The sequence below is a fragment of the Sminthopsis crassicaudata genome, chromosome 4 (genome assembly GCF_048593235.1).
Source record: "Sminthopsis crassicaudata isolate SCR6 chromosome 4, ASM4859323v1, whole genome shotgun sequence".
Lineage (NCBI taxonomy): Eukaryota > Metazoa > Chordata > Mammalia > Dasyuromorphia > Dasyuridae > Sminthopsis > Sminthopsis crassicaudata.
The window spans coordinates 338,539,033-338,557,853 of record NC_133620.1 but is presented as its reverse complement, the minus strand read 5'-3'; the positions used below and the strand labels follow the sequence as shown (position 1 = coordinate 338,557,853).

The 18,821-nt window shown below is 46.1% G+C and overlaps 2 protein-coding genes across 3 annotated transcripts; one reads left to right on the top strand and one right to left on the bottom strand.

Moving 5' to 3' along the window:
- Positions 1-4,563, top strand: PSMC5 (proteasome 26S subunit, ATPase 5). Of its 2 annotated transcripts, none has more exons than XM_074260844.1 (12): positions 1-464; positions 920-994; positions 1,727-1,796; positions 2,456-2,553; positions 2,796-2,852; positions 2,951-3,181; positions 3,352-3,478; positions 3,598-3,788; positions 3,876-3,974; positions 4,064-4,174; positions 4,261-4,347; positions 4,463-4,563. In XM_074260844.1, exons 1-12 carry the CDS (start codon positions 441-443, stop codon positions 4,514-4,516), a joined length of 1,224 nt encoding a protein of 407 aa, XP_074116945.1. In that variant the 5' UTR covers positions 1-440; the 3' UTR covers positions 4,517-4,563. The 2 variants fall into 2 exon arrangements, with proteins under 2 accessions (XP_074116945.1, XP_074116946.1); XM_074260845.1 differs by having other exon boundaries at positions 31-464; positions 923-994.
- An 81-nt stretch (positions 4,564-4,644) lies between these two features.
- SMARCD2 (SWI/SNF related BAF chromatin remodeling complex subunit D2) lies at positions 4,645-14,701 on the bottom strand. The gene is made up of 13 exons (XM_074260842.1): positions 14,352-14,701; positions 8,734-8,918; positions 8,493-8,535; positions 8,144-8,266; positions 7,717-7,884; positions 7,399-7,494; positions 7,141-7,242; positions 6,887-7,048; positions 6,556-6,653; positions 6,275-6,410; positions 6,017-6,139; positions 5,778-5,879; positions 4,645-5,645 (listed from the first exon to the last, which is right to left on the bottom strand). Exons 1-13 carry the CDS (start codon positions 14,565-14,567, stop codon positions 5,592-5,594), a joined length of 1,608 nt encoding a protein of 535 aa, XP_074116943.1. The 5' UTR covers positions 14,568-14,701; the 3' UTR covers positions 4,645-5,591.
- Positions 14,702-18,821: the final 4,120 nt, after the last annotated feature.

Sequence of the window (18,821 nt, the reverse complement as noted above, 5' to 3'; positions counted from 1 at the left end):
ATCTTGAATTTGTCGATAAAGATTCTTGTAGTGGTTTGGAGTGTTGTTGTTGTTGTTGATAGGCTAATTGAACGTTACCCATAGGGCGGGATCATGTAATCCGAAGCCCTTACCGCTAAGGAAGTCAGAGACAGGAAGTGACGTTTCCAAGATCTGCGGCCGGGATTCTTATAAAAATAAAGCTAAGACCCAGAAAGTGAATGATGGAGCAGGAGAAACCAGTTGTCAAGGAAGTGTTTCGGAGGAGCTTTTTTTAGATCGCCTGGTACTTTGAACAAACGTGAATTTTCGACCTTCCCAACATGGCCTCTACCTGTCTTGCGTGAAGGGCATTGCGTTTCTTGACCCGGAAGCTTTATTCTGCGTTTCGCGGTTGCTCCCGCCCTTTTGCACTTGCGCAAAATCTTTTAGATGCCGGCATCCGGCTCTGAGAAGGGAAGATGGCGCTGGACGGACCGGAGCAGGTAGAGAGGCTGCGGCGGATCTTGGGGAGGGAGTTGTGGGATGGATGGGGTTGGGAACTTAAATCTGGGCAGGGGACAAATCAAACCAAGGTTTGGGCCTGATGGCGGTGGGAACCAAGCTCAAGCTGGGGCCGGTGCTACTCCAGAGGCCGACGTGCTTTGTCAGCGCCGCCCCGGCCTGACGGGCTGGGTATGAGGCCTCTTCTCGTACGGCGCGGGGGCGCCCTCGTTCCTCCCACGCACATGATATTCGTGTGTGTGTGTGTGTGTGTGTGTGTGTGTGTGTGTGTGTGTGTGTGTGTGTTAGTTACATGTCGCTTTTCCGCCCAGTTTGATTGTAAACTCCCGGCGGGCAGGGAGCGAGTTTCCCCCTTCCTGTCCGGGACAGGCCTGCCTCATAGGGCTCTGTGCCGTAGGCGTCCCCCACAAAATGTTGTTTAATAACATTTCTTCAGCAGATGGAGTTAGAGGAGGGCAAAGCCGGGAGTGGGCTACGGCAGTATTACCTGTCCAAAATCGAGGAACTGCAGGTGAGGCGGGGAGAGACCAGTCAGCACGGGAAGGGGGAGGGGGTGTGTCAAAGTTGGCGGACGGGGAAGAGAAATTAATTTCCAAGGACCTTTCCCCTTAGGGAGGGATCCTCTGAAAGGAGGGTGTCCTTGCTGGGTTCAGAAGGAAGAGAGAAGGCATGGGAAGTTGGGCTTACCAGATGTGGAGGGATTTGGGTTTTTTTAAAAAAAAAAAGTGAGGTAAGAAATCTTGAGAGCTTCTGTGTGGGAGGTGTTTGTAAGACCCTTATTGCTTGGAGCCTCAGCTTGAGGAACACAGAAAACTCAGTATTCTAATTTTTAAAACAGAAACTGGATAGAATAAAGATGTATTTCTAAGCTTCAGTGGAGACTTTGGTGCTTTTATAGGGAAAATAGGGTATCTAGCTAGTAGAGGAAGGGTTGGGCTGATGTAGTGCTTATTAGAGACTTCATTGTTTTAGTGAATAATCAAAGTTCCCCAGAATCCCGAAAAAATGCCCATTTTCAGGACAGAATTCTCATCTTTGGACTAGATTGAATCACAGCAGTACTTTTGAGGACTGTAAAAAGGTGGATGTGATCAGTTTTGCTTGAATCTGAGATCAAGCATATTGGGCCTTGTTCTTCCATGTTTAGACATTTGGCTGGGATGCTTTTTTTTTTTTTTTTTTTTTTTTTTTTTAAGTTATTTGTCTATAGATTTTATACTAGTTATCTTCTACACTACTATAGCTGATTGTGAATGACAAGAGCCAAAATCTCCGACGTCTGCAAGCACAAAGAAATGAGCTAAATGCAAAAGGTAGGAGTTCTGCATATTCATTGGGATTCAGAGATTCTGGGTTCTGTTTTGATTTTCTGGGTGGTACTCTTGCTGCATTTCAGATAGGAACACAAAATAGCATATGGTTGAACAGCTGTGTGGTACAGTTGATAGAGTGCCAGGCTGGAGTCAGGAAGTGTTATCTTCCCGAGTTCAAATATGATCTCAGACACTACTGAGTAATTAACTTTGTTTGCCTTGATTTCCTCAGCTATAAAATGAGATGGAGGTGGGCAGGAGGGCAAACTCCAACTTATTTGCTCTCCTCCCCCCAAAAATTATATATATACATATATATGATATATAAAAATGTGCATGTATATATAATTTTATATTCATATATATATATAGTTATAATCGTTATAATGCATATATATGAGAACTCAAATGGGTTAACCAAGAGTTGGACATGATCAAAACTAGTGAAGAAAAACATATGATTAGCATTATTTTCTGTTCCATGTGTGTTGGAAACTTATGAAGAACAACAGAAGTACTTTATCCTCCACAACAGTGCTTGAATTAATTGAATCACCAGAATGGAATGGGAATCAGATAATTTGCTGAGCTGTTTAGAAAAACATTAGCAAAGTACCAAAAAGTAAACCAACAACTGCTCATATTTGTTTCCTATACAGTGCGCCTGCTTCGGGAGGAGCTGCAACTGTTGCAGGAGCAGGGGTCCTATGTGGGGGAAGTGGTCCGGGCTATGGATAAAAAGAAAGTTTTGGTTAAGGTACAGAAAGTGGCTAAAATAAATCTTTTTGTCCTTTTTCTTAGATATATCCTGGAAGGCAAGAGAGATGAGGGGGGTGGGGGAAAGAAAGAGACACAGTGTCCCCATCTTAGTAGTTAATTGATTATATGTACATATGCCTATATTTTTAACATTCTGTAGTGGGTTTTTTTGGTTGTATTATTTGGGATTTGGGATGGAGGCTGGTACCACTTGGAATGCTAACAAGTTCCCCTTTCTAGGTACATCCTGAGGGGAAGTTTGTGGTGGATGTAGATAAGAACATCGACATCAATGATGTAAGTAGCAACTCCAGGAATAGAGGGAGAATAAGGGGCTGGAGCCTGTGTGTGCTGTGACCTAGTGATATTTTTTAAAAACTATCCACCACAACCAGGTGACCCCCAATTGCCGTGTGGCCCTTCGAAATGACAGCTACACCCTGCACAAAATTCTGCCCAACAAAGTAGATCCATTGGTATCTTTAATGATGGTGGAAAAAGTTCCTGATTCAACCTATGAGATGATTGGTGGCCTAGACAAGCAGATTAAGGAGATCAAAGAAGTGATTGAACTGCCTGTTAAGCATCCTGAGCTCTTTGAGGCACTAGGCATTGCACAGCCCAAGGTAAGGGCAAGATTTCCTTTGGGAGCCAAATTAGGGATTCTGATCCATGCCCTGCACTAGTTACCAATATTAAGTCACAACAATTGCGCCTGAAATTTACCAGTTGAGTTATGGAAAAATTCTGGTAGACTTTACTATAGGAGGATTGAGTTTCTTCTTCCCTATTCTAGGGTGTATTGCTGTATGGACCTCCTGGTACAGGGAAAACTCTTTTGGCTCGGGCTGTGGCTCATCACACTGACTGCACCTTTATTCGTGTCTCAGGCTCAGAATTGGTACAGAAATTCATTGGTGAAGGTGAGTGAGCACTTTAGGGGAAGATAAGTTATGAGTGTAACCTCAGTTCAGTTCAGAGACCAACCAGAATCCTTCCTTCACCGTGGCCTGCAGCTTTTGATGCAAGTTTTGTTTTTCAGGAGCACGAATGGTAAGGGAGTTGTTTGTCATGGCCCGAGAGCATGCCCCCTCCATCATTTTTATGGATGAGATTGACTCCATTGGTTCCTCACGGCTAGAAGGTGGCTCTGGCGGGGACAGTGAAGTGCAGCGAACAATGCTAGAATTGCTTAACCAACTGGATGGTTTTGAAGCCACTAAGAATATCAAGGTGGGAAGGATTCTGATTGGAAGGGGTAGAACTTAGCTGTAGAAAAAGAGAATAAAGATAGCCAACGAGCTCTCTTCCTTCTTACAGGTTATCATGGCCACTAACAGAATTGACATCCTGGATTCTGCTCTACTTCGCCCTGGCAGAATTGACAGGAAGATTGAGTTTCCACCCCCTAATGAGGAGGTTGGTGGTAGAGACCATCCAGGGGAAAATGTAGCTGCCTAAAAAGGGGTATGGTGCTCAAAGCTTCCCTCTCCTCTCTACCACTACAGGCACGATTGGATATTTTGAAGATTCACTCTCGGAAAATGAATCTGACCCGAGGCATCAACCTACGGAAAATTGCAGAGCTCATGCCTGGGGCATCAGGGGCTGAAGTGAAGGTAACTAGAGTATATGAAAGGAAGGATGTTTTAGGAAGTGTGGCCTGAGAGTCCTGTCTTTTCTTCATCTGACTTTCCGTATGTAGGGTGTGTGCACTGAAGCTGGAATGTATGCCCTTCGAGAACGGCGTGTCCATGTCACCCAGGAAGACTTTGAGATGGCAGTAGCCAAGGTAAAGAGGATATGCTTTTGGGAAGTGGAAAGTCATAATACACTCGGAGCTGGTTTGTCCTATTTCTGGGCTGTAACTTTGGATCTCAATGCAACTATCTTATTTCTTCCTTTAGGTCATGCAAAAAGATAGTGAGAAGAACATGTCCATCAAGAAATTATGGAAGTGAAATGGTCAGCCTTACATCTCCCAAATAAAGCTCTCTGGGACAGTTAAGTTCTCTTACGATTCTAGTTTTTGCTATCTTTCATTGCAATCCAGAGATGATGTTTAGTAATCGGACTCAGAAGGCACCAATAAACAAAATGTATTTATTTGGAAATTTCCAAACTAGCCAAAAATGGTATTTGCTGCCCTGTCCACTCCCCTTCCTCTAATCCCTATGAGACAGCAACACCCTTTCCCTCCACCATGCAAACATCCATATTTCCCTTCCCCCTTCCTCCTTGGACTTTCTGAAGTCAAAGGAGTTAAATCTTCTAATGTGACACTTCACTTTATCCCACCCCTTCTACCCCTAATGAAGAGGCAAAGCTGGGACCATTGCCTGACAGACACCAAGGAGATGATGGCGGCTGGAGCCCTCGAGCCGCTTGCATAGATTAAGAAAATGAAGGGGAGGCACCAGGTAGAGCTCCTAGGAAAACCCCCAACCGATCCCTGTACAAAAAGGTGTTTCCCACTTAAAAAACCTGTTCCCCAAATAGTGCAAATACCTGAAGGAAAGGAAGAGACCAGCAGTGACACTGGGCTTGTGGGAATGGCAAAGAACTTTGGTTTAGAAAGGCCAGGGAGAGCCTGGGATGTGCCCTCTTACTCCTGGCTGGCTCCCTAGAGCCAGCTCTGACCTCCATGAGGTCAATACCTGTAAACATAAAAACCCAGGGGTATTTGGTTCTGAAATTTTGCAGTTTCAATATCAAAGCCCAAAACCCTAGGGCCGCCACAGCCCCCAGAGGTCCTGCTCAGGCCTGCCCATAAGGACAGAGGAGGCATCTGCTGAACCCAATTAAAGCCAATGCAAAAGTGAATAATAAGGCCCAAGTGGGCCTTATGTGGGGCCCAAGCTACTATGAATCCTATGACTACATTTATGCAACTTAAAGCTGGGGAGACAGGGTGGTGGAGGCTCCTCCACCCCATCCTATCCCACCTCCCTCTAACCCCAGCTGAGGCACAGAGGGAGGCACCATTCCAGTCTGAGAAGGGAGTGGCTGCAGCAATAACAAAGGCTCTCTGAGCTGCTAGGTCAGGCGGATTCCTAGCACCTGTTCCAGTTCCTGCCTGCGCTGCTGCACCTGAGAATTGGGAAGAAGAGGGGAGGAGAGGAAAAAAAAAAAAAAGGGTGAGGTTGCAAATTCATAAGAAGAAAAGGAAGGCTTGCCATTTTCTTCTAGGCCTGTTAGATCAGGAAACTGACTAGATCTTACCTTGGCAAAAATGTGCCTCCCTACAGCTTCCTGAGCCCAGGGCTGATGGTAGAAGGCAGCTCGCCTTTCTTCCTCTGGGTTACCTATCACATCTGTGATGATCTATCAGAAGAGAGCAAAAACCACAAGAACATCTCTAACAAATCCATCAAAGGAGCATGGAGAGAACCGATGGGTTAGTATTAACTTGGAAGTCTATATTACTGTATTACTTCACTCCTTAATCCATCCACTCATACCTTGAGATCTCGTCGCTGAGAACGCAGCCATTCCTGAATGAAGTCCTGTGGGTCAGTGCTGAAACTGAGCATGAAATCCCTCTGAGTCTTCAGCTGGTTGATGGATTCAATGGTTTCATGGATCTGAGGAGAGTTGTGTCAAGCAAACCCATTCTCCCTGGCATTCTGCTCAAAGCCCTGAATTCAAGCCCATCCCCAGGATCGAGGGCATAGGAACAGGAAGATCTATTATAGCTTACTCCTCCTGCAAAAGTCTACCTTAACATCCAGAGATGCAATCTCCTGTTGGTTGGTGGTAGAAGCTAGAAAGTTGCTCATCTGTGCCTTGAGTGGATCATCTACCTCAACATCAATATCATAACAAGCAGTCTTCTTCTGGTCATTGGGGTCCACACTAGACCAAACCAGAAAAGGAAAGGATGGGGATGAAATCTATTCCACAGATCCACCCAACCCTAGGACCCATTTAGTTTTCATACAGCAAATGTAAAAAGGTTCTGTTTTCCAAAAACACCAAAATAAGAGGGCTCCTTATTTACCTGATGACATGATTGATGACAATGGGGTCTGGATGCTGTAGTAGCCCAGCCAATTTCATGGGTATCTCAGAGAAACGAAGACGCCCACAGCTAAAGATCTAGAGAGGGAGCAACTGGGGTTAAGATAGAGCCAGACTTGGGGGAGGAGGGAGATATAGGCAATAGATAGGTTAAAGTCTGGGAAGGGTACACATGGCATTCCAGGGCTCATAGGACCAGCAATCTCATAATAATGTGAAGCAAAAGCTATTTAAAAAAGGAAAGGTGGCACAGAAGGGGTAAGCAGAGAGCATGAGGGAGGGCACAGAAAAGAGGTAATGGGAGTATTGACCTGGCGAAAGTAGCGGTTACAGTTGATGTATTCATGCTCGTGCCCATCTTGCAACTGGTTGTGCTTAATGTACAGCCACAGTGCCTGCATGATGGCAGCCCGGGTCTGGGTGTGCACACCAAGCAGCCGAGCCAACCGAGGGTCCAGCTTGTACTGGGGTGGCTGTGGAAAGACCAGGATGGAAAGTCAGAGAAGCCCTTGTTCAGCTGCCTCACTACCTCTGTATTTGTCAAATAGTAGCTCTGGGAAATCACCTGATGATCCAACATAAGCAGGAGGGTACACTTGACATTAAGGTCCCCAGGGCGTTTCACTTGGAAGCCATCTGTCTCTTGGGTTGTAGGCAAACGGTGCCACTGAGGGGAAGAAGGAAGGATCCATTGTATGGAATAATATATATGCTTTCCTCACATGTGGGAAAATTCTGTGTCTCCCAAATATATCAAAACATGGTTCCCAAGGCTATGGCCCAAAGTTCATGGTACTATTCCCTTGGCTTAGGCTTGTCTTACCTCCACCAGATGGTTATCAGGTCCATAAAGCTCCTTGTCTAGTTCAATGACCAGACTCTTAAAAAATGAAGAAAACTTCCTCTTCTGTTTGCTGGGCTAAGAGATGGGAAGGAGGAGTTAATTAGCAACCTGACTTGGCTCTCCCCAACAAAAGCAAGGGGAGGCCTATTCCAATCCTGCTACTGAGGGGGATCTGGGTCTTCCATGAGACAACAAGATTTGGGGAAATGGGATAGTAGTAGTGGAGTTCCCACTGATAACAATAGCTTATCTCCCTTCTATCCTCTCCCCACAAACCCCTTTTCATTTTCAACTCACATCATCCAGTAGCTTCCCCTCCACTCGAAGTTCCCAGGAGGCTACTTTGTCCCCTGCTGGAACTGACCCTGGGGCTCCCACTGTGGCCCCCGAAGCTCCTGCTCCTTCACCTTCTGCCTTGCTGGGGCTAAAGGTATTAGAAATGTAGATTCGAAGCTTTCGTTTTTGCTACATTAAAAAAAAAAAAAAGACAAAGCATCTCTTGGGGTGAGAATTAGGTCAGTTTAAAAACTGCCACCCATCTCAAAAGTTCAGCTCCCAATTCTAGGTGGAAACCAAAAAACTTTAAAAGAACCACCTTGTCTCCTTAGTTGAGTGAGAAGAGGAGAAAAAAAATCCAACAATCCTGCCGCAATCCCACCCTGGTATCTGCTCTAATAGGCCGCTGATACTCTTAGTGAAGAAATGGAATAGGGAATATACATACCGTCAACGGTTTCTTGATGGCCTCCTGGATCTCCATTCTTTTACGAGCAATTGTTTGGTCTAGTTTACGCTCAAAGGCCAAGAGGTCCATGTATGCCTGAGACTCTGGGACTAGCTCCCGGATCTTGTGATTGGGAAAAAGAAGAATAAGCATTTATCAATCCAACCCTCCCCAACCCATATCAGATGTATATATATGCTTTTATGGATCCAAGATCAGGTACCAGAGATCTAATCCAACCTCTTCACTTCACAGATGTGCAACTCCAAATTTCACTTGCGCCATGTCCAATTTAAGGGAATTCCCTTTCCCTTCAGTAACTCACAAGGTTTCCAAAGCTAATACTTACTCGCTGAGGTAGAACCTTATCTGCCATCTTTCTTCTCTTCAGCCTGGGAAAAAGAAATCAAATGTTCACCTTATGGCTTAATGAGTACACAAACTATCTTTCCCTATTACCTCTTTACCCCAAGTTCTACTTTCTCATCTCCTGGAAGATGAAGTCTCATTCACTGCTTTCAGGCTAGGAAGAAACCTTTCTGTCAAAAAAGTTATTGGTAGGGAGAGCAAGGAAAACAAAAAGCACTTACCCTCGGCGCTGGGTGGGCATTGGAGGCTGGGGCTGCGGCACAAGCAGACGTTTCCGGAATGGGTCCATCATAGCAGATGGCATCCCAGGCCGAAGTGGAGAAGCTGTGCCAAAGGGAGTGCCAGCCGGAGGTCCCACTTGTAGGCCACCCATAGGCATCCTGCTTCCTGGAGACATACCAGGGCGCTGTAGAGAAAGTGGAACATTCGGGGCATAGGTTAGTGGGTATGCTCGACAGGGCCTTCCACCCATCCCCTCCATTCCGGTGGTCTTGGTTACTAAGAACGCCTTTCCCACCCTGGGCTACACAGGGCTTTGACTAGTTCCACAGTGAGATGACTCAGTGGAAGACAAAGGGGAACAGGCGTTTGAATGCAAAAAATATAAGCCACACCTGCCCCACCCCCATCAACCGCCCAGGCAGCTGTGCCAGCGAATAGGACTGGAGCAGCCTTAAGCACAAAGAACAAGGGGGAAATCACTCCTCCAGAGAGGGAACTGGTGGGAGGAACCCAACCTCTTTCAAGTTCTAGTTCCCAGCATGCTGTGCTACCTTTCCCCAGGCTACCTTTCCAGAAGACTCAAGGCAACCTTGTGGAGGACTCTTCATCTGGTACCACAAAGAATTATGATGCAAGCTAGGGAAAGCATTCTGTCAAGGCCATTCTAGTCTACAAACCACCACCCATTCTGTTAGAAGCCAGGCTAATCCTGATAACATGCCTATAGTTAGGAGAGTAGTTAAGAGACAGATGTGGATCAAAGCCACAAACAGCCCCTCCTACCGACCTCAATCCAACCCCTACTCCTGGCCAGTGCCAGTTTTCAGAAAAAATAATCTACCTGAGCCACTAATACCACCAAGCAGATGTAAGATTCTTAACAACAGGGGCTGTGACCGTGAAAGGATTAAGAGAGGAAAGAAAGGTTCCCATACACCATCCATTAGGAAGCAGGGGTAAAGAGCAGAGCAGAGGCACTGGACTTTCAATACCTAACCCAAACTGGGTCTTTCTCCCAAAGTGTTGGCACCTAGATTACCTGTGACAGAAAAGATGTTTCTGCTTCTATCCGTGATTATCTTTTCCCATTTCCTCCAACATATTGTTTACTTAGAAACATGGCCAGGTCTCTGCATCCCTAAAAAACTCCTGACCTTGCAATCCCCTCAGCCACATATTCCTTTTCCCTTTCACAACCAAATTTCTAAGAAAAAACTACATTTATTGCTTCCACTTACTCTTCTCTTATTCATTCATTTCTTGGCAATATGGCTTCCAATCTTATCCACTTAACTAAAATTGCTTTCTCCAAAGTTACCAATGATCTCTTAATTGCCAAACCCCATGTATTCTTAATTCACATCCTTTTTGACACAGATGCATCTGACACAGACATTGACTCCTAAACACTTTGCACAAAGTTCATGACATGCTTTCTCTTAGCTGGCCTCCTACCTATCTGATTGCTCCTCAGTCTCCTTTGTAGTAAATAAATCCTGTTCTGTTACTGAGGAGATAACCTTAAGGTTCTCTCTGGGTCCTTTTCTTTCTTATATTCACCTGCCCTTCCCCTCCAGCCCTGATTACCTCATTCAAGTCTTAAGGATTCAATTCTTATCTCTATGCAGATAATTCCTAGTTCTGCATACCCACCTCACTTTCTTTCTCCAGTGGTGGGTCCAGAATCAGGAAATACCTACTGAATTTTTCCAATTTATAGGCCTTTGAAATTCAACATTTTATCATAAATCTACCTTTCTTCTAAACTTCCCTATTTCAGTCAAGGACACTACCATCTTTCCAAAGGGCTTTGCAACCTCAAAATCATCCCCGACTCCATCCCATCCAACCAATCATCTTCCAAATCTTGCTATTTCTCCCTCCACATTGCTCATGTTCAAGGCCTTCTTTCCATTCATATAGCCAAAACTTTAGTTCAGGCCCTAGCTGTCCCTAAACTAGACAAATAATAGTCTCCTAACTGGTTTCCCCATCTTAAGTCTCCTCCATGTTTCACGTAGTTGCCCAAGTTATAATCCTAAAGCATGGTTCTGCATGTTTCCGCTGCCTGATAAAGTCCAAGGGCTTCTCATTACTTCCAAGATCAAACACAAACCCTTCTGTTTGGCATCTAAAGTCCTTCATCCCCTGTTTTGCAGCAGTATCATACACAAGGAGTCTGCATTCTACAGTCTGTCTCATTAGGCCTTTTTGCTACCTCATTTCCCAGCTCTATGCCCTCCCTCTTCACCTCTGACTTAGCCTCCCTCAGTGATCAGCTCAGTGTAATTCCCCTGGTGCCTACCCTACCCACCCCAATAAAATGACCTTTTAAATTTCTTTTGTACATATACATACATAGTGTTTCTCTCTATGGAATATAAATTCTTTAAAGACAGGGTCTTATTCATTCTAGTCCTTGTTACCCCAGCAAATGGTACAGTACCTGGGACATAGTCATTTAAATTGTTGTTGACCAAATTACTTGGTCAGACCATAGTAACCTCACCTCAATTCCCTAAGTCTCGTGTATTTCAACTCTGCTAATCCAATGCTTGGCATTAATAGGAGGGAAGAGTACAAAAGAATTCTGTACATTCCCTCCCCTAAATTTTTTAGAGTCCTTGAAGCACCCTCTACCCCCATTCTTGGTAGGTGCTCATGTGACAAAGGAAATTCCTAGCTGAAAAGGTAAAAGGTAGGATTGGGTATAAAGTTCTAGCCCCAAACATCTGCTCCAGACTTCCTTGCCTCAGGCTCCTCCACAGGCAGATATGGCATATGGCATATGGGAACTCACAAGTTCTCATGGAAAAGAGACCATTCTACAGTATCATGTCTCAGCTTGCCTAGATCTGTTTCCACAGTCTTCTTGGATTATGTCTTGGTTTAAGAAAACCTATTCCATTTTTTCAAGAAACAATTCTAAACCCAAAGCTCCCAGACTCGGTTTCCTAATCAGGAAAATGGGGAACCAGCTTAGTTTCCCCTGAACCATCTGTACTAAGGTCCCTCCCCACTATATTTAGCCCCCACCCATCTCCTGATTATCTTGTTATCAATGTTATAACATCTTCCTTGAATGGAATATAAGCCAGAATAAAGAACTGGTTCACAGCCCTTATTTACAGGAATCAGAGCATAAGACCATGGTTAGTGGTAGTGTACATACACCTGCAGTGGTGCTCCATACAGCAACTCTGTAAAAGCTAAAATGCTCTTTGGTAATTCTGCATGTTGACCAAAAAGGTCTCAGCTGAAAATGGAAAAAACTACTCCTAAACATCCTGGTCACCGTCTTTGGGGCACTCCCCTGAGCTGTTCAAATACCAAAACTTGCTGCGGTTGTTCCTCTTTTTTCAGCAGGCCCCCTCTATCTCCTACTTCCATTTTCCCTACAGCATCTCGGAGTCCCTCGTTCCCTAAGCTCATCCTATATCACAAAGTTCTCTACCCACCAGATTCCCTGATAGTTGGTCTGGGACAGAGCATAAGGAGGCATACTAGCTCCTTGGCTCAGTCAGCTGGCAAAAGCCCAGAAGAACCTCTCCACTCATCACCACCAAATTCCCCTAGATTCAGATCTGCCCTTCCCTACTTGAGCAAGGGAGCACTGATTCCTTAAAATTTCATGAATTAAGCAGTCTAGCTGATTTCTGGACCAGTCATGTTTCAGACTATTCCCATAAATTCTATTTTAGGATAAACTCTATGACTCCTAAGAAACAGTGGGAAAGGAGGAAAGAAGATAAAGAACATTGAGAAGGAATATATTTCAATCTTAGTCATCTCAAAACCCAGGAAGGTTTTTTGTTTAGCCCTAAATCAATATTAGAGTTGATGCTGCCCAGAATACTGACAATTCACGTCAAAGTTAACAGGGCCAAGGAAATGGTTTGGTTTTGGATCTCTCTGGAATCATCTTGGCTCTAAAAGTCCTCAACAAGGCCAGAAGTAGAAGAGAGACCTGTTTCCTTAAGGGCTTTGAGACCAGGGTCAACATGGCTTGTCATATCCAATCAACTGGGAAAGGTAAGAAGAGGGAAAATGCTACTAATGGTCACCACCTGAGAGCCCTGGCAGAATGCACACATACCCTCTGTCATCTGCTTTCCTCCTAGGGCCGTCTGCCTGGAGAGAAGAACAGAGGGAAACCTCACCAAAGAAAATCCAAAGCTAGGCTAGGTGTCTTCAGCACAGCCAAAAGTGAACAGAAATGAAATAGGTGTGTAGTGAATGAGGGTAGGAGTGGATGTAACTCATAAACGATCTAAAACAACTAAGACTGGGGTCCTGGGCTAAATGTGTGTGAGAATGGGGTCCAGCTAACTAGACCCAGAACAAATCCCAGTCTGGTGTTGTCTTCTAGAGACAGGGGTGACAAAACATTGACCTCCAGGAGTCCCCATCTTGTTAGCTGTTAACTCTCTAAGACATCTGGCACACTAGTCTAAGGCAGAAAGAGTCATACAGCTAACAGCTGTCCTTCAGAACTTCCACCTTTTCAAAATCCCTCTGAATCCTCTTGCTCCAATTAGCTCCCAGGTAAAATGCGGAGAAGGTCTAACTGGACTGGATCGGGCTGTTATGCGCCTAGGCCTCCATTCTCAAAGACTTATCCAGGTTACCTGGCTTAACTCAAATCTATCTCATTTCTTGAAAAACCTGACGGAGGAAATCTCCAGCACCTCCTCAGACGATCTGGTCCCCTCAGCGGCTAGCCATCTCTCCCTCTAAAAAAGCAGTTCAAAGTTACATAAAACTGGAACAGGCCAAGGCAAGATAAAACGCTACCACTCGTGGACTCTAGAAAACAAGAAATGCTGGAAATCAAAGCTTTCTAAGAAGTCCCACTCCTGCAGTGGGACTGCCCTCATGGGCACCTTCTCCTAAGCAACTCTAAGCTTCCCCAAGTTTGTTTATCTCCTCCCCCAGCCCTTTTTTCCAGTGGAAGCCTCACTCCCTGCCTGCCCACCACAACCTCCGACCCTCAGGCGCCCTGCCCAAGCACCTCACGCTCAATTTCCTTCACCTGCACCAACAGCCCACTGCCTCTCCATTTCCACCCTTCACCCTTCTTTCACTAGCCAGGGTGGCATTAATTCTCACATACCTGAACCACGTTTCCTGTGGCTCCTCATCTAAACTAGGTCTGGCCTTAGCACCCGGCTCTTGCCCATATGCACCATACCTTCCTCCACCTTCATCCCATTCCCACCTGCCCTTCACAAAAGTGCTGGCCTTGGAATCAAATTCGACACTTACTATCCACGTGACCTCGGCCAAGTGGCATAACCTCTGGGGCCTCAGTTTCCTTATCTGTAAAATGGGAGGGGTGGAAGGAAGTGGGCCTGGACGACCTCAGAGTTCCCTTCCAAAATACACGCACCTATGATAGTGCCAGAAACCACTGGCCTGGGGAGCCCCGAACCTGGAGTTCTGTATTCTAGGTCCGCCCCCGCCCCCAACTGTAATTGGCCTTGACCCTTGGCTAGAGGGATGACCCTTGAACTTGGCACCCTGTGCTCCGCTTTCTCTGAGGGCGGGTGTTCGCCCAGGCTCCCGTCCTCGAGCCCCCACCGACCTCACCCCGGCCCCCTGACCCCCGACCCCGTACCTGGTACTGCGCCGCTGGTCCCGCGGGCCCGATGGGGCGAAAGGCTGCGGCCCCGGGTCCTCCCGCGCCTCCAGCAGGCCCCGGGCCCCTTAATGCCGCTCCGGACAACATCCCGGGCCCGGCAGGGGGCGGAGGGGCCCCCAAGGCCGCCGCCACCGCCCCCCCGCCGGGGCTTAGCGGGGGCAGCGGGAACCCCCCCGCGCCGCGGCCAGACATCGTTCCGTCCCGTCTGGCTTCAGCCGCGATCCAGGTTCCGGGCTACGCGCCCAAGGAACCCCCTCCGCGATCCGAGCTCCGGGGCTTCCGGATCCGAGTTCCGTTCTTTACTGATCCAGGCTCCGGGATTTCCCTGTCTGGGACCTGAGGTTTCCTGATCCGGGTTCTAAACTCTTGTACTGAGTTGGTCAGGATCGGATCGGTCCTAGCTCCGCTCCTGGATTGGGGGCGGGAGAGAGGCGGAGAAGTGCAGATCCGGGTTCAGTACCGCGCCCGCCCGCTGGAAGTTCAGCCCTCCGAAAGGGAGCGGGGGAGGTAGAGGAGCGGCGGCAGGGTACCTACTTCCCGCTGACAGCAACAAACCACCGACTCCGCCCAATCCTGGGCTAGACCCCGCCTATACCTAGTGCCTCACCCAATCCAGGGCCACCGTCCTCAAATCCCGCCCCTCGCGAGAACCGCCTCTAACTGCCGGCTCCCCTCCCTCCCTTCGCCAGAACCCCGCCTCCTTTCCTCCCAACCCCCAGCTCGCCAGCGGCCTCTTCCGCTTTCCAGCTCAGCTCCCGCCTCTTGCAGGAAGGGAGGGAGAGGAGAACCCTAACTAGCACCGAAGCGGCTAGACACCTTCCCCACACACCCCACCCCTAGCAAATTTCACTATGTTTTGCACAAGACTTCAGATGCGGGAGGTGCTCGAGTCTAGCTTCCCTATTCATTCCCAAAGAGAGAAAGACCTCAAAGGGACAAAGATAGTAGCAAAACCTGCCCGTCCAGTCCCTGAAGGGCTCGAGGGGTGGGCGGGGCGAAGGAGGCGCTCTGCGCTTCCGCCCCCATTCACCCATTTCTGCGAGCTCCGCTTGGGGGAGTTCCCCTACCTGGGAGAAATAGATTCCGGCTCAGCGCCGTAGAATTGACTAATTATTAAAATTTGATTAAGTATTTATTAGTCAATTGTTACGTTGGTAGGCATTTATGCTGCTCTTCCCACGTGCCAGGTGTCATGCTAAACCCTGCGGATACAAATACAAGCAACTCTACAATTCCTGCCCTCAAGGAGCTTACATTCTAATAACTAATGTTGGGCGCTGGGCTACGTCTCGCTGGATTGTCCTAACAACCGTGGGAATTAAGCGCCATTCATAACATTCCTTTTAGAAATGAAGGGAAACTGAGGCAAAGAGGTGCAATAATGTCCCCGAGATCACACAGCTAGTGTATGTTCGAGGTTGGAATTCAAGTCTCCATGACTACAGGCCCTCTATTCCCCGAGCCTCTTAGTGTAGTGCTCTTATTTTTCTACCAGGGAAAGGCAGCGTGTAAAAAGCCTTTAAGGGGTTGAGAGCTTGCTGGGACTGGCGTGAGGTGGGAGTGACAGGGGGCAGAGTTAGAAATGGAGGAGTTTCAAGAAAGAACTCAGGAGAGAGAGTGGCCATTGGGAGAAGAGGCGGAGAGACAGCAGCTAAAGCGTGGTGGCAAAGTCCAGAAGGGCGAAGCAACTCCAGTCAGTTCACTCCCCAAGGTGGGGATTCCAAGGAGGAGCTCGCCGTTTCTGTGTCATAGTGTTTGTAACCCTAACTCCTACCTTGCTTAGCAGAGTTATTTGTAGCAGGCATTGCTTCACTGCAGAGTTCTTTCACAAAAAAGCTTTTGACATCCCTTGTAAAGGCGGTTGGTGAAAGTAGCTTTGATATTTAAAGTGATTTGTTGGGCATGGGATAGCAAAGAATTGGAAATAGGTTTGACAACAATTTCAAGAAATTATAATGCATGAAGTTGATATGTTCAAGGTTCAATTCCTAGTTCCAAACGATGTGTTTAGGGTTCGGGCTCCAGATGTATGTGAAGAATTCACAGTGGCCATTCTCTTTGGCAAAAGAGAGGTTTATTTAGGAGACGAGACTCCAGACAAAATGAGATAAAATAGACACCAGGAATAGTAAACATGAAATAGGGTTGAGAGAGCACATAGACCCCAAAGCGGTTTTTAACAATTAACAATGCAAAAGACAGATTTCCCTAGTGTAACTTAAAATTAACCAGGAGAAAAGGTATAAGGTGGGGATCTTCCCTTAACTGACAAGCTAAATCCATAAAGTTTGGCACCCTAAAAGAATGAGTTCTCTCTAAAGAAAAAGACACCATGAAGCAGTGTGGGGGATGGGAAGAAAGGATACCTCGAGCCATGGAGGACAGATGAAGGGAAAGACTACAGGAGACAGAATGCTTTGGTAGGTTTAGCCCAAAGGGTTCACCAAAGATAGTGTGAGTCATAGATTTATAATGAAAATTTAACCTCAGGGGTTAAATGGATTCTTGACTGGACATAGCAAGTCCTGACCTCTACAGAGGGTGGGACTATAAAGTTAAACTAATCCCCATCACTGCCCTTCCCTGCTAGCCTCAGGGAGTAATTTTATCAGTACTTCAGGCTCCCTCCATCAACCCTATCTAGTAATCCAGGTCTTCAAATTTAATGGAACAGTACTTTGCGGTAGGAAACCTGATAAGCTAAAATAGGCATCAGGAGCAATAAGCAAAAATAGATTCAGGAAAGCAATAAATTATAAAAAAGATTGTTATGGGGCAGCTAGGTGGCACAGTGGATAGAGCACCAGCCCTGAAGTCAGGAGGACCCCAGTTCAAATCTGGTCTCAGACACTTAACACTTCCTGACTGTGTGACCCTGGGCAAGTTATTTTGCCTCAATTGCCTCAGAGGAGGAAAAAAGAAAAAGATCATATAAAAATCAGTTCTCAGCCTGGAGCAATTATGATGGTCCTCAAACTTTTAAAGTAGGGGCCAGTTCACTGTCCCTCAGACTGTTGGAGGGCCGGACTATAGTAAAAACAAAAGCTCACACTCTGTCTCTGCCCCTCAGCCCATTTACCATAATCTGGCGGTCAGCATAAACGTCCTCAGCGGCTGCATCTGGTCTGCAGGCCGGAGTTTGAGAACCCCTGGTCACTATAAGACATCCATCACAGATTGCAAAGTTTTACCATTATGTGGAGATCTCACTTTCTCTCTCCTAATTCCTCCCTGGTTCCTCCCCTTATTTCATAGATGCTGCTTTTTGTCCCCTAAGACTTTGTTGTATATCCTGAAATGTAAACCATTCATTCATTCATGACTGCATTGTGACTGCTTGAGCCAGGGTTCAGGTAAATAAGTAAGCACCCCTCTCCTTGTTAATTCCTTTTCAGGTCTAAGCCTGCTATGAAGTAGCATCTTCCCTCTAGTGACTTCTTCCTCTTGGTTAATTGTGAGTTCTGTTAGGAAACATCTTTCCCCTTGTTAATTCACATAATAGTAAAACTTTATGATAGATGTCTTGTGCACCTACTGGAGCAGGTCCTAGACCTGTCTACAGATACGCTAATCAAGATCTCAAAGGTTGTTTAAAGATTCCAGTTCTAGACTACGGCTATACAAACAGGATTGTCTGAGATTTGATTATGGCTGATAATAGCCAGATGGGCTCCTTCCTTGATAGGGGAAGAAAATGGCTATGATGAATACATAGAGGCATGAAAAGACTTCCATGAACAAATGCAAAGTGAAGTAAGCAGAGATTGGAAAACAAAATACACAAAGACTACAACCAAGTCAATAAAAGAATGCTGCTCCCTTTTGTGTAGTTCTTTACCATTAGATTGAATTCCTGGAGATCAGGGACTGTCTTTCCTATTAGTATCCCCAGTGCTTAGTACAATATCAATTTTATACTGTTTGTTCTCAGTAAATTAGAGGTCCATTGGGCCTTTGAGTTCAGCCATGGTCACCATCGTCACCATTTGGAGCCAGGGTTGCAGGTGGGATGGCACAAGTTGGCATAGAAATCCTGAGAGGATGCCAGGCACTCTGAGCTCTAGGAGGGTTTTGGGCTTAGAAATGGGATTGTTCTTTATTGGAACTTTGTGAACCTATTTCCCTTCCCTTCCCCACAAACTGAGGTGGTAGAAAGGAGGAAGAGGAAGAGGAAGAAGATTGTCTTTCATATGTTTGGGGAGTATATGTGTTTTTGATTATATCTTTGTAATTAAAAAAAAAACCTAGAAATTTACTTTGTTTTCAGTAACTAAAAGGGAGGTCCCAGAAACTATAGATTGGCATGAAAAGGTGGACTTTTCCTCCATCTTTAATAAAAAATGTGATACAATATTGGCAGATATGTTCATATTGGCCAGATACATTTTTGCTGAAGTGTATCCATGCTAGGTGACAAAATTTAATAGATAATGGATGATTATATCT

Bases quoted from the DNA above. Each gene is read 5' to 3' on its own strand.
- PSMC5 (XM_074260844.1), top strand. From the start codon at position 441: ATGGCGCTGGACGGACCGGAGCAG. The intron at 3,182-3,351 runs GTAAGGGCAAGA...TCCCTATTCTAG, and splicing joins TAGGCATTGCACAGCCCAAG to GGTGTATTGCTGTATGGACC. The intron at 4,348-4,462 runs GTAAAGAGGATA...TTCTTCCTTTAG, and splicing joins TTGAGATGGCAGTAGCCAAG to GTCATGCAAAAAGATAGTGA.
- SMARCD2 (XM_074260842.1), bottom strand. From the start codon at position 14,567: ATGTCTGGCCGCGGCGCGGGGGGGTTCCCGCTGCCCCCGCTAAGCCCC. The intron at 8,536-8,733 runs GTAAGTGCTTTT...TCTTTTTCCCAG, and splicing joins ATGCCCACCCAGCGCCGAGG to GCTGAAGAGAAGAAAGATGG. The intron at 7,885-8,143 runs GTATGTATATTC...TTTTTAATGTAG, and splicing joins CCATCAAGAAACCGTTGACG to CAAAAACGAAAGCTTCGAAT.